Source organism: Zingiber officinale, chromosome 2A (assembly GCF_018446385.1).
Source record: "Zingiber officinale cultivar Zhangliang chromosome 2A, Zo_v1.1, whole genome shotgun sequence".
Classification (NCBI taxonomy): domain Eukaryota; kingdom Viridiplantae; phylum Streptophyta; class Magnoliopsida; order Zingiberales; family Zingiberaceae; genus Zingiber; species Zingiber officinale.
In genome coordinates, this window is record NC_055988.1 from 102,554,102 (window position 1) to 102,571,453 (window position 17,352).

The following is a 17,352-nucleotide window of genomic DNA, read 5'->3' on the forward strand; positions in this document are numbered from 1 at the left end:
CATTAGGGACATCATTGATGAAGGAAGCTTCTTTATAGAGAAAGTTGCAACGGGTTTATAAATCAGTAAAGCACGTGTGAAAGTCTATCTTAACAACCAATATTTTGGGATCTACCACCATAACACACCGAAACTTAGTCTCAAATAAATATATATTTTTTAATTTATATCAGATAGTTAACTTAAGTTGATTAATTCAGAATGTGAATGATTCTAACTCCACGGAATTTTTATCAGCTGTTTCTTAGATTAATTTTTAGGCCAATTTTTAGGGTTTGATTGGAAATGTAGTTTTGATTATTTTTTTATTCATTTGTCTTCGCCAATCCCCAAATTAAATGAGCAGCAGATGGAAATTTTTAGGACGCATAAGAATATTAGGGTTTCGGTTTCTCAATTGACTCGGTCAACGAAGAGCACCTACAATTTCATCGTTAATTCCATTTTTCAAATTTAAGATCGAACGCGTAAGAATGCAAACCAATGCGTGGGGGAGTTAGTGGGATTGGGACCCAGCCTGAAGAAGTGGACATCACCGGCCATTTCTCTGTTTGCTGACCGTTTATTTTTTTGCTTGAAGGGTCACTCTGATCGCGTCCAGATTTGGGTGGAAAATGTGGGTCATTTTGTAGGGGAATATAACGCGTTCTTTCATCCTATTCCTCTTCCACTCTCTCCTACTCCCCCGTCGTCGGCCGCCATTTGGGACTCCAGAAATTTTCGCCGCCGATGTTTGCGAATCTCGATCCAGATAAAGAGGTTTCCTAGGATCGACCTCGATACGCCAAAAGGAGGTTATTCCTCTCGGAATCGCCCCGTTTTTCTTCGTTTGTTTTTTTTTCTCTTTTTTCGAGAAATCAGCGGTGATTGTTGTCGGCCTGATCGGATTGTTTAGATTCGTATAGATATTGAGGGGTTCGACTGTGCTTTCTTCTTTCACGCAGCTGTGTTGTTCGGAGGCATGTCTGATTGTGGAGTTTTCGTTGCATCTTAACTGCGAGACAGGCGCTATAACAGGGTTGGCTGCTGTATCGGGTCTTCTCAATGATTTGTGCTGATTGATGGGCTAAAAATTGGTCTTTGGCTCTGAACTAGGGTTTTTCCGGTGAAAATTATCGCGCTGTTTGCCTTCTTAATTTGACTGTGTTTTCTTTTGTTGTGACCTTCGTGATTGGTATGTGGGTTTCACTTGTTTGGAATTTCGGCTATGTGGGTGTTATATTTTTAGATTTTCTTTGTGGAGCATTGAAGCGTGGAATTCTGTCTGCTAGTCTGTTCTCCACCCGTGGTTTCTAAGTGGCTTTGATGGAGTTGTAGTACTTGAAGTAGTTGTCACTAAAACTCAGCCATTCAAATTGTATTACGGCTTTCTGATTTAATGGAGGCTAGAGTGGGAAGTGAAGGAAACCGCTTTCTCACTGCGGGCACTTCTAATCTGAGTTTAATGGGAAAGAAAAACTTGGAATGGAACTTGAATGACTGGAGATGGGATGGTGAGCTCTTTGCTGCAAACCCCGCTAATGCAGCTCCTAGTGATTGCGGGAACAATCATCAGCGCCATGATCAAGCAAATGGATTGAATAACTCATCTTCTTCAGAATATACTGATTTTGGGCTACTTGTGAATGAGAAGGGTGAAACTGAGAAGCGGAAGAGGATTCGCGTGGTGGAAGAGGGTGAACATTGTGGTGGTGCTGAAGCACTTAGCTTAAACCTTGGGGACCATTCTTACCCGATGTTGGAAACAATTGAAGCCACCCTAAAAAAAATGGAAGGGGAAAAGGGAAAGAAGAGCAAGACACAAGGGGAAAATTCGAATTACCCAACTTGCCAGGTTGAAGGCTGTGATGCTGACCTCAGTGAGACAAAGGACTATCATAGACGGCACAAAGTCTGTGAGATGCATGCAAAGGCCAACTCAGCTGTTGTCCGAAATGCTATCCAACGCTTCTGTCAGCAATGTAGTAGGTTGGTTTTTCTTATTCACTTCTAATACATACACTTGTTTAGTTTAGATGCAAAGCACATGTTTTTCATTGAAATGCTTTTTATGCTTCTGAAATCTCGAAAGGCCATTATCTATGTTGAGACCCTTGGCTATGGATCGCGTAATGGGACGGTTTACTGGCTGGTCGGCAGGATCAACTTTCGTCTTCTTGGTTTTACGACCTTGGCGGCCTATGGTGGTAGGGGGATTTGAGGCTCGAGGAAATTAGAGAATCTTTTGATCTATGGAATTAATTTTTTTTTTTTGTAAAACTCAATGATAATCTTTATTGCATTATTTCAACCATTTAAATACAACTAGGATGTTCCTTCTCGACGAAGGAAGAAGACAATCCCTGAATAAGAAAGGCTTTATTCTTACCAAAAATAAAAAGATACTCGATTTAATTCTACTTAAAATAAAAGATACTTGACTCAAATAAAATCAATTACTATAAATTATTATAGTTGAATCAATTCTCTTGATTTGCACCATCCTTTCTAAATCTGCTGTGCGTGCATCTCTTATATTTGGTGGGCTCCAGATTCTCTTTTGTTGTATGGGCTCGGTCCATAACATTACTCCCTCCCAGAGAAACGGGTTTGTCCGCAAACATGAATGATGGGTAACGTTCCATGATAGCCACTGCGTCTTCCCATTAAATATCGGCAGAGGATAAGCCCACCCAATGAACCAGAATTTGGGAGCATCCACGATGTGAGCGATAGTCGAGAATCGCTAGAGGAGAAGGAATGTAATCTTCCTGATGTATGGGGGGAAGAGAGGGGACGCTAGGGATGCTGCCATGATATTTCTTTAAAGAGGACACATGAAAAACTGGGTGGAGCTTGGCGTGGTTTGACAATTGGAGTTTGTAAGCGACATGACCACACGGTCAATGATTTTAAAAGGTCTATAAAAGCGAGGAGACAGTTTTGAATAGTTCTTGGATGCTAAACTTACTTGACGATAAGGCTGAAACTTTAACAGTACCATATCTCCTATCTCAAACCGTACCTCCCGATGGGATGAATCATATTGAAGTTTCATACGATTTTGGGCAGCAAGAAGATTTCCTCGTAGATTCTTCAGAAGTTGTTCTCGAGTTTGTAGCTCCTGATCTACTGATTCAATATGAGAAGTACAAGCCAAATATGATAATAGGCTTGGAGGCGATCACCCATACACAACCTCAAACGGGGTGGCCTTGAGGGACGTGTGATAACTAGTAACAAAATTCTCCCCAAGAGATCCAATATACCCATTTCTTTGGAAATTCTCCCGTAAAGCAACGCAAATACATCTCAATAACCTTGTTCACGACTTCGGTCTGGTCATCCGATTGGGGATGGTAAGCGGACGAGAAACAAAGTTGCGTCCCACGAAGGCGAAATAGCTCCTTCCATAAAGAACTAGTGAAGGTTGCATCATGGTTGCTGATGATGGTTTCTGGAAGACCGTGAAGCTTAAAAATGTTATCAAAGAAAACTCGAGCCACCTTCACAACTGTGTATGGGTGTGATAAAGGGATGAAATGGGCATACTTAGAGAAGCGATCCACAACAACAAACAATATAGTTTTACCCTGAGATAGAGGCAACCCGTCAATAAAATCCATGGAAATGTCCGACCACACTTGGTGAGGAACAAGCAAGGGTTGTAGTAATCCCGCGGGCTTCAAATGCTCCACTTTATTGTGTTGGCAGATTGGATATTCACGCACAACATGTGAACCTGTTGTTTCATCCCGGACCAATAGAAATCTCATATAATTCGATATAATGTCTTCTGATATCCTTCGTGAAACTCATTATGTATCATGGTTATTATTTTAGAAGTGAGACGAGATGTAGCAAGGAGATAGATTCTGCCTTTGAAGAATAAAAGCCCTTCCTTGTACTCCATGCGACCTTCGCCTCGCGACACCTGAATAAGGTGTTGAATTTCCGGGGAAGTAGAGTATTCAGATTGGATGTCCTTTGTTAAATTTAATTTAGGCATGGAGATTGCGGTCAACTCCATTATTGTTGTCACGACGTAAAAGTGCATCTGCTGCCACATTGTTTCGGCCTGCTTGATATTCGATGATAAAATCAAAACCCAACATACTAATCCAGTGTTGTTGAGGCGAGTTGGTAATCCGTTGTTTCAATAAAAATTTTAGACTGTAATGGTCAGTTCGAACTAGGAACTTGTGTCCCCAAAGATAAGCACGCCAATGACGTATAGATTTGGCCAATCCGATGAGTTCTTTCTCATAAGCAGGGAGCTTCTTGTGTCGTTGGGCCAAACGACTAAAAAAAGCAATGGGGCGCCCTTCTTGCTGCAGAATTGCACCGATCCCCATATCTGAGGCATCACAATCCACCACAAATGACTTTGAGAAATCGGGCAAGGCAAGTACCAATGTGGAAGTAAGGGCGATCTTTAGCTTTTGGAATGCCAATTCCGCCAACTCATTCCATTCAAAAGAGTTCCTTCGCAAGAGGCTAGTTAGAGGGGACGCCAACACTCCATATCCTTGGACAAATTTACGATAGTACCCTGTGAGCCTCAGAAAACCACGAAGGGCACGAAGAGTAGTGGGTTGTGGTGAATGGAGAACTGCTTCAATTTTGCCATTATCGACATCCACCCCTGAACGAGAAATGGTGTGACCAAGATAGGCAATTTCCGTCCAAGCAAATAAACATTTAGAATTTTTTAGGAAGAGGTGTTGCTGCTATAATATCCCAAAAACGAGCTGCAAATGGTGGAGATGTTCCTCCCAAAAAGCACTAAATGGTGGAGATGTTCCTCCCAAGAAGCACTATAAACCAGTATATCATCAAAGAAAACTAGTACAAATTTTCTCAGAAAATCGCCAAAGATATTATTCATAAGAGCTTGAAAAGTTGAGGGGGCGTTGGTGAGCCCGAATGACATTACTACGAACTCAAAATGACTATGGTGAGTGCGAAAAGATGTCATGGAAATGCTGTCCGGTTCCATTCGGATTTGGTGATATCCGGATCCGAGGTCCAACTTAGTAAAATAAAAGGAGCCATGTAATTCATCAAGCAATTCATCGATCACAGGGATAGGAAACTTATCTTTAATTGTCTTTTCATTGAGAGCCCTATAATCCACACAAAGCGCCATGTGTTGTTTGCTTTTTCTACCAGTAAAACTGGCGAAGAGAAAGGAGATGTGCTTTGTCTAATCAGGCTCTTGGCAATCATGTCATTGCATTAACGCTCGATTTCATTTTTTTACGCATGGGGGTATCTATAAGGGCGCACCACGATAGGGTTGGTACCTTGTTAAAGTAAAATTTTGTGGCAGCACTTACGAAAAGGTGGAAGGCCGTTGGGTTCCTCAAAAATTGCAGCATACTTTTCCAGAATATGTCGTAGTTATTTTTTATGAACTTTTGGAAGGGTAGCTGTTGTGAGAGAGGCCACTTCTGCTGTTAGAGTAGCACCCAATCCTTGTAAATAAATGGCGTTGCCGGTATGTTGAAAGCTTATGCGCATCTGGGAGAAATCCCAAAGGATGGGACCGTGCGAAGCCAGTTGACTCCCAACACTGCTCCAACATCGCCTAATGGTAGAATGAAGAATTCTACATTAAATTTGTGATCACCCAAATGGATTAATACATTGCGGCAGACCCCAAGGCATTGTAGTCGTCACCCATTAGCTACTGCCACCCAGAGCGCAAGACTTTTGTCAATAGATAAGTCCAAGATTGATGCAAGTGCTGAATTTAAAAAGCAATGAGTACTTCCCGAGTTGATGAGGACTAGCAAGGGGGTCTGGTTAATTCGTCCTTAAATTCGCATGGTTTGAGGAGCACGGGTGCCAGTGATCGCATTGAGGGAAATTTCAACATCCTCGACGTGGTTCTGTTCATCATAATCTTCTAAAGTTCATCGCAATTAAAACAAGGCCCTTGGCACGCCGTTCTTCCATTTCCGTTCAATTTAATCGTTTGATAAATGGTTGCTTCGGTGGTAGGACGGGGGTGCGTCGCGGTGTGATCGTTGATTTAGATTGTTTAGAGCGGTGTTCATACAGACGAGCAAAACTCATAGCCAAAGTGAGATCTTCTGGGTGGTGAAGCTCGACTTCCACAGTGATGTGATCTTGGAGGCCACTAATGAATATTTGCACTTCTTGTTCTTAGGTTAAGGAACTCGCTCGTGCCGCCAATTGTTCGAACTTTCGCTGGTAGTCTTCCACAGATCCTGATTGTTGAAGTTTTGCAAGCTCGCCCAATTTGTTGTTGCGAATAGGTGGCCCAAACCTCAAATTACACTGATCTTTGAATTCCTCTTATTGAATATGAGGTCGATCACATTCGAGTTTGATGAACCATAGTTGGCCATCTCTCTCAAGATGGAACGAGGGTAGGCCCACCTTTTCTTCCTCCAAAGTGCGTTGATGGCGAAAAAATGGTCGCATCGATTGAGCCATCCCAAAGGATCAGACCCACCATCATAACGTGGGAAATCCAGTTTCGAATATCGTGGTATATATAAGGATCCCTCCTCCATGATACCCTTTCGAGCGGTGCCTTTGTGGATCGGCATGATTGCTGCTCTCTTCACTTCGATGGCTGTTGTGCGAGTATAGATTAGAAAAGCTTTTCGACAATTCCTCTAGTTGAGCATGGATGAGCTGCTGTCATTTTTCATGGGAAGCTTTGTCCTCCTGGTAGATTTTGAGAAATACATCAAAACGTTGTTGAAGTGCTTGTGAGTCACTCATTATGACGGGCTCTGATACCAATTTGTTGAGACCCTTGGCTATGGATCGCATAATGGGACGGTTTACCGGCTGGTCAGATCAACCTTCGCCTTCTTGGTTTTACGACCTTGGCGGCCTATGGTGGTAGGGGGATTTGAGGCTCGAGGAAATTAGAGAACCTTTTGATCTATGGAATTAATTTCTTTTTTTTTGTAAAACTCAATGATAATCTTTATTGCATTATTTCAACCATTTAAATACAACTAGGACGTTCCTTCTCGACGAAGGAAGCAAACAACCCCTGAATAAGAAAAGTTTTATTCTTACCAAAAATAAAAAGATACTAGACTCAATTCTATTTAAAATAAAAGATACTTGACTCAAATAAAATCAATTACTATAAATTATTATAGCTGAATCAATTCTCTTGATTTGCACCATCCTTTCTAAATCTGCCATGCGTGTATCTCTTATATTTGATAGGCTCCAAATTCTCTTTTGTTGTATGGGCTCGGTCCATAACAATCTAGATATCTGCATATAGCAGATTGACCACGTTTTTCAAGTTATTTCTAAACTTGTTATTGATTGAGTGGGAGGAGAAGTCGCATCACCTGAGACTTCCTCAGTCTAATGAAACTTTGATATCTTTAAACTTCTAATACATAGTGATATAGTAGCAGGTGGTAGAACTCACTTTAGAAGTTCAAAGGTAGCAACTGGAATAAATTTCAACTGCAAGCAAAATACTAATTTGATCAGTTTATCCAAGTAGAAACCTACATATTAATGTTGCCAAGATGTAGCTTCAATACATCATTTGCATGACATCGGAGAGATAGTATACTAGCAAAATTATTATCAGCATTTGAGATGGTGTGACAAGGAACTATGTTAATTAATTACTTTAGCTTGTAGATTTTTTGGATTTTGGAGTATCAAATACCTGTAGAAACATTTGACAAGTGTGTGGATTTTGGAGTATCAAATACCTGTAGAAACATTTGATAAGTGTGGTTAGGATCTCGAGTCTCTGCAAGATGCTCTACTCATGCATTAAGTTGGCTATAAATGCATTATAATGATGATTTTAAATTAACATTGAGTAATAGGATTTGAGCACTTACACTTTGTAAATTGAAGCAATTCATAAACAATTGAAGACATGGTTGTCTTTGATTTTCAATGAATTTATGTTCCTTACTAACAATAAACTTTTGGTGTTATGTATCTAATTCTGTCTTTTACTTTTGGCAAAGTCCGTTGATGTTGGTCCTAAGCTTGGATTAAAAAGTTTGAGGTGGTATTAGGCATAGATAGCCAACATCAAAATTTGCCTAAACCAATGGGCATGAAAATTTTATTTCTCTTGGTCTTAAACTGTGACTCGTAAGTCATGCCCAAGGTCTACACCACCAAGGTACCTTGATATGCAAGGGGTAGCAAGGAAACTAGCAAAAAGCGACCCATAATATCAACACGTAGATGTGATGCAAAATAATGAAGGGTTCATTGTTATAGGCTAATGCGAGTATGAATGCTACTTCACGTTAACAATTTGGAATATAGGAATGCTTTCAGGATTAGGACTAGAATTAGCTGATGTCATTATCAAAACAGTTTTGATTGCATCATGTGCATCCTTCTCTGACAAATCATGTAGGAAGTTCCCTCCTCGAAGTTGCACTATAAGCACCCTCCTCCACGTTTAAACCCTAGTTTACCCTAACTCCTCCAGCACTGGCTCGAGGGATGCCAAGGAGTATGTATGTCACGACTCACGTTTCTCCAACGTTGGCATTCCTCTTCTTTGTGTACCACCTCAGTTCCTCATACTCTTCTTCTTTCCCCTCCTTATCCTCTTATTTCTTCTTATTGGATCTACCGACATCCTTTGTTGGCACATGTTGAAACAGCATGAAATCATTTCATTCAAGTCAAAGACCAAACTCTGCTTTGAAATTAGATTTTAAACGTTTATCATTATTGAAAAAGGATTAACATAATTTGCTTATAGGAAACAAAACTGGTTGGAGAAAAGGGCTAGAGAAATGGCAGAAATGGCACATATGGGTTTTAATCTTTGGTACTTTGGAGAATTAAAAACAAAAAAGGAGTGAATTTTATGTTTGCTAAAGATTATATGTATAACATTGTCAAAGTTCAGTGACATGGAGATAGAATTATTGTGCTAAAATGGATTTTAGGAATTAAGATACTAAACATTATAAGCACTTATGCCCCTCAAGGAAGATTGAATGGTCATATCAAAAGGGAAGTTTGACAGACTCTAGAGGAAGTTATTCATGGTAGATGTATGATGGAAAGAAAGAAATTATATATTTGAAGGGTATTTAAATAGATGTGTAGGGACTAGGGAGTCTATGGGAATATAAAAGTGTAATTTGGATTTGGTGAAAGAAATGGAGAGGGTAGTACAATTTTGGATTTTACCACATTTTATGATTCTATGATTCTTAATACTTTAAGAAGAGAGATAAGCATTTGATTACTTTGAAGAGTGGAAATACTCATAGCCAAATATTTATTTATTTTTTTCCCTAAAAACTTAGTTAAATTGCGGGTAAATTCTGTAAGCTCATAACTAGTGAATGCTTTACTAACCGACACCAACTATATATTATATATATATGTTATAGAAAATAAAAGAAGGAAAAAGTTCTTTGTAATTTTAGTAGAACTAGACGGTGAAATTTTAAGGATAATACTAATTTAGAATGAAGAGTTTGATAATATTGATGTTATTTGGACTTTGATGACAAATAAGAACAATAATGTGTAGTGTCCATTGTTAAAGAGCCTAATGGTAGAGATATTGTGGTAATGTGACTTTGCATCCAGACTGGATAGCTTTCGATCTCAGTTTTGCCTTACAACTGTGGGTTGATTTCATTATGTCTCATGCTTCTAACATATCCTGCCATGTTTTAATTCTTGAAATACATTTTCTTTTGTATGCCATTTTGTGTCTTTATTTGCTTCTTGTGATAATTGCATGCCCAGGTTTCATCTTCTTGAGGAATTTGATGAAGGCAAACGAAGTTGCCGACGACGGTTAGCTGGCCACAACAAGCGTAGGAGGAAAAGACAGCCTGATGCCATTGCCACTGGGAATCCATCTGTTGATGATCAATCTTCTGGCTACTCGTTGATAAGTCTTCTTAGGATCCTGTCAAATTTGCAGTGTAATTTCTTCAATCACATCTTGCCCTACTTGGATGTCAATATTATGTTTGATTTATTAATTTCCTTGTCCCATCTCTGATTGGATTTTTTTCCCAAGTTAGATTATCTTTTTGTTCCTTTGTCTAGGATTTGGTTACTAGTTCCATTAAAAGGGATTCTCAATCAAGTGCATCTGCTTCTTGTGAACAACTTAACTAGAAGGAATTGCTACATTTATGGTTCTAGGCTGATATCTGAGATGATTGGTTAGTTTAACACTAGTGTTTGCTATCATTTGTTATATCCATCTCAGCTTCAGATTTATCTTGCAAAATCCTTATACCTCTAGCTATAGGCTCTCAACCAGTACCTGCAACTTTGCACGCTGATAATTTTGCACTTGTATTGTATATGTTAGATTTAAAAATCAAAACATGATCTTAGTTAATACATAAATAATTAAGCAGAATAATATAACTATGACCACCTGAATAGTTTATATGTATTGTGAATAGTGAATATTTCCTCCTTCCTCTAAAAAGAACAAGGCGTGAAATCAAAATATTGACAATGCACAAGGATGCAGCAAGCTTCAGTCTGATCTGCTACTAACATATGAAACAGTAATGGCATGACGCACACATCTTATATTTGCTAAGACTGATTTTACCTTTACATATGTTTGACCCAGTTGAATATGTTAAATTGTTAAGCACAATAGTAAAATGTGCAACATGCAAAGATTAATTCATTAAAGACAGCTTTAAGTTTGTCTTATGTTCACTAACAAGGAGGATGCCACATGGATTTATCATCTTAATTCTTAACAACAAATGTACCACGATTCATTTCTTTGGGTTTTGTTTTGATGAGAATCTAAGTTTTGCTTTATTAAACATGATTGGCATCTTGCTTGTGACACAGAATAGGCAGTTATTCTGATATTAGTAAGCTGGAGATTTTGCGTGTTTTCTTGGGCAGAAACACTTGGAGAAAGGGAATGACTCAGAGGAAAGAGTTCCCACGTGCTCTTTCCCTCCATTTTCTTGAGGGCAAAGAAAGGGAGGGAAGGAAACAACTAGAGAACACTTTCTCTAGTTCTGACCAATTCGAGTTTTGTCACAATCAGATTGAAAACTCCAATTCCCTTTGAATGTCGGCAATTTTAATAAAAAAAAATCGTTTAACTGATTTATTTTTTTATTTAAATTTTCTATAAATTCAATTTCACAAATTTAAGTTTTCCTCTTTCTTGTCTTCCAAGGAAACAGTGGGAACAAGACTTCTCTCCAACCACCTTCACTCCATGGAATCACAAATGAAGAATGAATTTCCTTATCTTTTTCATATTAATTTATGTCCCTACTCTCATTCTTTCCCCCATACTTTATCTTCTCCATAGAGAGCTAATAATTGCATGCCCATAGAACTTTAAAATTTAAGCTACTTCAGCATAAATGACACAAAGAGGAGTATTGTAACAATATTTAAGAATGTTCCTGATCATTGTGTATACATTTTGGGTCTCCATTGTACTGCTATTTCAGTATATGTCAGTTCTGCCTAGATTGTCCTCTATGCTGCTGCATTCGTATATGCATTCTGGCCTCAGAGATTCTACCATAGGTACTATTATTGTGGGATTTGGTATTTAAAATTTTGTACATGCATTTAAGATATGCAGCCTTGATATGTGGTATATCATGTATACAAAGTTATCAATTTTGCAGATAATTATAATGAACTTTTGTGGCAGTTATATTGTTATATTGTACATTTTTTTATTAGCTGTATGCTTGATTCATGTGTTTGTCCCCTTGATGTCTGATTATAATTTATACATCCATCATTTTTACTCAACCCATGGGGTTTGCACTGTTAATGACTTCTTTTCACTCATACTGAAGGCTATTTGGAACATAGGCCTTTTGAACTGTGCTTCATGTGCAAATACTTTATCTGTATATATTCTACTGATACTTTATCTGTATATATTGGATGATCAACAGCTGATAACCAAAATGTGGAGCTCTTGGCTCATTTGCTAGGGAGCCTTGCCAAGTTTGCCAAGTCCTTTGATCCTAGTAACCTCTTACAACTTCTACAGTCATCTCAGGTTCCACAAAAGTTTGAAACAGGTGCAGGAACATCCTCAAAAGCGGTTAATACTTCGGCACTAAATATTGTTTCTGTGCAAGAATCTGTGAATCATTTAAGTTCAGTCGCTAATGTAACTTGCACTGATGTTGCTGAGAATCATCTCAGAGACCCTGATCATATACCACCTGTTGTAACCACAAACTCCATTCGCTCAAATGGAAGGGTAGCTTCTGCAGGTAAGGGCTTGCTTGCAGATCCTACTCATTTTTCACATTTATTACCCATTTACCATGTCTTCTTTTCAGGAAAAAACTTGATATTAGTTAAATTTATGATATCACAGAGCCTGTCTTGGATAGAGTCAGAATCATGGATTTTGATTTGAACGACACTTATATTGACACACAAGAATGTGAAGAAGGAAGACAGAAATCGACAACTCTCCTGCACTCCAGGGTGGTTTCTCCTGATTGCCCTTCGTGGTTGGTGCGGGATCATCAGTCAAGTCCAATTCAGAATAGTGGTAATTCTGATTCAACATCCAACCAATCACAATCTAGTTCCCATGGAGATGCTCAGGTATATCATTTTTTGCTTTACATCGAAAAGGTACAATCTTATCTGTTAGCATGTCTATTTCTTTTCTCTATGATAGTCAGCTGATGCCATACAGAAATATTACACTAAAGTGAATGCCGTTGACTTTGATGAAACACCTCATGGAAGTAACACATATCAATGTCATTCTTCTGGAACTTAACATGAAGTATCCAAGGAAAGGGCATACAAGAAAAGCATTTGTATCCATATTGGTGTCAGTTTAGGTTCCTGTTGTGGTTAGTCCTAATTTAAAGAACTCTTAGTAGTGGAGTGCAGAAGTCGAAAAGGTGAATCTGTTTAGGTTAGGGAGGGACTCCTTTCATAACGGTTTTAGCATGAACTCAGTTGTGAGGAAATCTTTGACAGTGTCTTGTTTTTTAAGCACAATTTTTTAAACACTGTATGGCTGTATTCTGTTCCTTACTGATGCAAGGGAAAGCTCACAGTAATATGGTTCTGCTCTTTCGACCTGGTGACTTGATATCTTCTAATGACTAGTCCATAATAGGCTCATGTAAAAGAAATTTAATCTGATCAGAGTTATGCTAAATTGTATCACCTTTTTCATCATTCTCACACGAGAGGTCATATGTCTTATAACCTCAATTATGGTGTTAACAAAATTTTTACTACTTTATATCTCTCCAGTCTCCATTATTTTAATTAGACTTTGCGAGATTTTTGATATGTTAAGTTTGATGTTTCCAGTAATTTTCTGATAATTTTAAATTTGATATGTTAAAGTTTTTTTTAATCTTTCTAGTAATTGTCTGATAATTTTAACTTGGACCGACTTTTATTATGAATTATTTCTTTCTATGTTGTCTTGCGACAGTTTCGGACTGATAGGATAATTTTTAAGCTCTTTGGCAAAGACCCTAATGATCTGCCTCTTGCTTTGCGAGCACAGGTAAGATCCTATGTGTTTGAAATACATATTGTACTAAATTCCTGCCTTGATCAACTAATTGTGTTGAATTGCTGGATTTAGATTCTTGACTGGTTATCCAATAGTCCAACAGACATGGAGAGCTACATTAGACCAGGCTGCCTAATTCTAACAATATATCTACGCCAATCTGAATCTGCATGGATGCAGGTACGGCTACAAGACTGAACAGTATTCAAAATCTAGCTCTTGATTGATTCTGTCTATTCATCGTATCCTGCCTTTGTTCAGCTCTGCAATGATTTAAGCACCAGCATAAATAAGCTTTTGCATAGCTCCTTTGATAACATATGGAGAACGGGTTGGATTTTTACACTGGTACAGAACTATGCAGTTTTCATCTATAATGGTATGTTAGGCTTCTTGTGATCTGCATGTTACACTATATGCCAGCTTTTTGCAACTTGATTTTACAAACAACTTATAAATGCTTTCGGTCATGCTTTTACAATTCTTCAGGTCAGGTTGTACTAGACTTACCTCTGCATATCAGGCAACCCGACAACCATGGCAAGATTTTGTCCGTCACACCTATTGCAGCTCCTCAATCTACGACGGTCAAATTTACTGTGAAGGGCTTTCATGTTGATCAACCAGCATCTAGGTATCTGTTTCATATATATGTGATGCCTTTGCATGTAATTCGAGGGAAGTTCCACCACTGCACAAATTTACATATATTGCTTTATTTTCCTGTTTTGGTTCTTGTTGCCTTGGTTTATTTTTGCAAGTTGTTTGATTGGCTACACAGTTTGGTAATCAGTGAGCATATGGTTCCAGCATTTAACTATTGTATAATTGTGGTTATTCTTTTTCAGGTTGTTATGTTCATTCGATGGGAAATACTTGGTACAGGAAAGAATACAAGCTCTTGTTAAGGAGAATGATAGAGTTGCAGGGAATGATCTCTCTCAGTGCCTTAGCTTTTCTTGTTTGCTACCTGATGTGACAGGGAGAGGATTCATTGAGGTTCCATCATGTTCAATTCCGTATGTTTAGATACTTTAATTGCCAACTTAACTTTATGTTGATTATGGAATGCTTTCTTTTGACACTTCTAGCTTGAAGACTGTGGTGTAAGTGATGAGTTCTTTCCCTTCATAGTCGCAGAAAAAGATGTATGCTCGGAGATTTGTATGCTAGAGAATGATATTAATGTAGTTTATTCGGATGACCAACTTTCTGGAAAATTAGATGAAGAGAAAGCTAGAAATCAAGCTTTGGAATTTATTAGCGAACTTGGCTGGCTTCTGCGGAGGAACCATTGCATATCTATCTATCGAGACTCAAAAGATCCTGCAAATTTCTTTACCTTAGCACGCTTCAGGTGGCTTATGTCATTCGCCATGGATAGAGAATGGTCTGCAGTTGTCAAGAAGCTTCTGAATATTTTTTTTAATGGCTCAGTAAATGCAAATGGGAAATCACTTATGGAGCTTATCTTGGATGAATATATGCTTCACAGTGCAGTACAAAGAAAGTCCAAGGCATTGGTAGAAGCTCTATTGAGATATGTGCCTAATAAAACTTCTGAGAAAACATATCCGGATCAATTATTGTTCAGACCTGACATGCTTGGTCCCTCTGGTATAACTCCACTGCATATTGTTGCCTCCAATGCTGATGCTGAGACTATCTTGGATGCACTTACAAATGATCCTGGACAGGTATTCTCTTATCTGATTCCTGCTACGTAATCATCCTATATACTGTTAATTACAGCAGTCATAGAAATCTAATGAGATTTACTTTGGATGCCAGTGAATTGTTGTCTGCTTGACTGTGTTACATAGAATTTTAGACATGTAGCTTTCATGTTTCTGTATGCATGAACAAAGAAAACTTGCTTTCCATTTGTTTTTGCATTCAAGCCCTAACTTTTGTTTCATGGTTAATGTTATTCTGATCCGATGTCTAATGCCAGGCGGGAATCAAGGCATGGAAGAATGTCCGGGATGACAGTGGATTCACTCCAGAAGACTATGCTATTTCACGTGGCCATCATACCTACCTGAGTTTGGTTCAGAAGAAAATCGATAAGCAGCACATGCTGAATCAGGTCGTCCTAAACATTTCTGGGGATGCTTCCTATAAGCTAGTAAACACATTCAAGTCCAGTAGTTCAAGTGGTTATGAGATGAGGACCACCTGGTCGAATGCAAAGCAACCACCTTATTGCAACAGGTGCAGCCAACGGTTGGTTTACCAGAACTCTATGGCTAGGACAATGCTGCACAGACCCTTAATGCTTTCCCTGGTTGGTATCGCGGCAGTCTGTGTCTGTGTTGGCCTGCTGTTTAAGTCCCCGCCAGAGGTCTTCTATGTGTCCCCATCATTTAGGTGGGAATTGTTGGACTATGGATACATTTGAAGTGGTATCACTTATGAAGATTTAGGTTTTTTCCTTATTAAGACCAGGATTTTAAGGACCGGAAGAGTGAAATACATGTTATACGTAGGTATAATGGTATTTCACTGTCAGAAACAGAATTTCCTCAAGATTGGTTAACAAATGCTCTTCAGGTAAAAATTCTATTTCTTTTCCCGTCAAAACTTTGGCAAAGATCTAAATTATGATCTCATCATGGAGATCTCATCATGTATCCTGTAATAATTTATGCTATCTATACTGATAAATTGGTTAATTTTTTTTTATTAACTGAATATGATGTAATGAGGTAGCTGAGAGATAGAAAAACAATCAAACAATTGAGACTATTTATCGGAGGATTGCTACCGTGCATATATATATAGTTTAAGGCAAGTGTATTATATTATTATTATTGTAGAAATGATGTTTACTAATTGTCTACAGCCTGGGCGAAATGAATTAAGTTGGAGAATCGAACTCTTTAATGTCAATATTTATAACTCGATTGAAATACTGCACAAAATCAAATTGAAGATGTTGTGAAATTGTGGTTCATGTAATTGATAGCTTTTGAAGGAGTGGATGATGAATGGATGAAATAAATTTAAGGAGAATGGAAAAGGAAAGGAATTTTTTCTTTGTATACTTGTTTATTTTAATTAAGGGAAGTGAGTACATGAGATGTAATTTTTGTAACTGAAAAAGAATATATGTATTAAATTTTTAGGTATATGGTGTAATTTTATCAGTTAATAAGGGGGTATATATGGTGTAATTTTATCAGTTAATAAGGGCGTATATATGTTATTTTTTTTTATATATGGTGTAATTTTATCAATGAAAGAGGAACATGCGTTAATTTTTTTTTCATCCGTTGTTTTTCGTGTGATTTTGAGGTGATCGATATTTGATTTTAAAATCATTTGTTGATAGATTGTGTTTCTTTTCCTTTTTAAAATTTTAATAAAGTAGATAATGAAAATTTTTTTACTATGATTTTTTTTTTTTTTAATTTTGATTTCTGCTCTCTCAAGTAAACACAGTATAAAGGAGAGATAGCCTAAAGAAAGGAGAAAAACTTATTTTGAGCGATTTAAGCAAGCGAAAAGATTATTATTTGGCTGATTGTTCTTTTCATTAGAATTTACTGTTTCCCCCTATTGGATTAGAGATTGTTAATTTTTTTTTAACTAAACGATTAATACGCCCACGGAATTTAGACAGCTTAGAGATGGGAGATTGTTAGTGAAAAATGCTTAAGAAACATCAAGTGGCAATGGAAAGGGGAGTTGGACAGAAAAAGTCATCAGTAAAAAGTGATTTTCTTTGTTCCATAGAAACAGGAACAGCTAGTGTATATGTAGATGTCTGCAAGTCTGGCTACAATCCAATAGCTACGTCTAGGGAGGCAATCTTGTACCAACACAAT

General features: G+C 37.9%; 1 protein-coding gene across 2 annotated transcripts; it reads left to right on the plus strand.

Moving 5' to 3' along the window:
• Positions 1–611: 611 nt before the first annotated feature.
• Positions 612–16,207, plus strand: LOC122041777 (squamosa promoter-binding-like protein 1). 2 transcript variants are annotated; one of them, XM_042601574.1, is made up of 12 exons: positions 612–794; positions 945–1,968; positions 9,742–9,923; positions 11,913–12,239; positions 12,347–12,582; positions 13,439–13,513; positions 13,595–13,702; positions 13,784–13,901; positions 14,012–14,156; positions 14,371–14,521; positions 14,614–15,219; positions 15,477–16,207. In XM_042601574.1, the coding sequence occupies exons 2-12, from the start codon at positions 1,379–1,381 to the stop codon at positions 15,921–15,923; spliced, it is 2,985 nt and encodes a 994-aa protein (XP_042457508.1). In that variant the 5' UTR covers positions 612–794; positions 945–1,378; the 3' UTR covers positions 15,924–16,207. The 2 variants fall into 2 exon arrangements, with proteins under 2 accessions (XP_042457508.1, XP_042457507.1); XM_042601573.1 differs by having other exon boundaries at positions 612–1,968.
• Positions 16,208–17,352: the final 1,145 nt, after the last annotated feature.

Coding starts and splice junctions, on each gene's coding strand:
- LOC122041777 (XM_042601573.1), top strand. CDS start 1,379: ATGGAGGCTAGAGTGGGAAGTGAAGGAAACCGCTTTCTCACTGCGGGC. Junction 13,703..13,783: donor CTGAATCTGCATGGATGCAG/GTACGGCTACAA, acceptor GCCTTTGTTCAG/CTCTGCAATGATTTAAGCAC. Junction 15,220..15,476: donor TTACAAATGATCCTGGACAG/GTATTCTCTTAT, acceptor GTCTAATGCCAG/GCGGGAATCAAGGCATGGAA.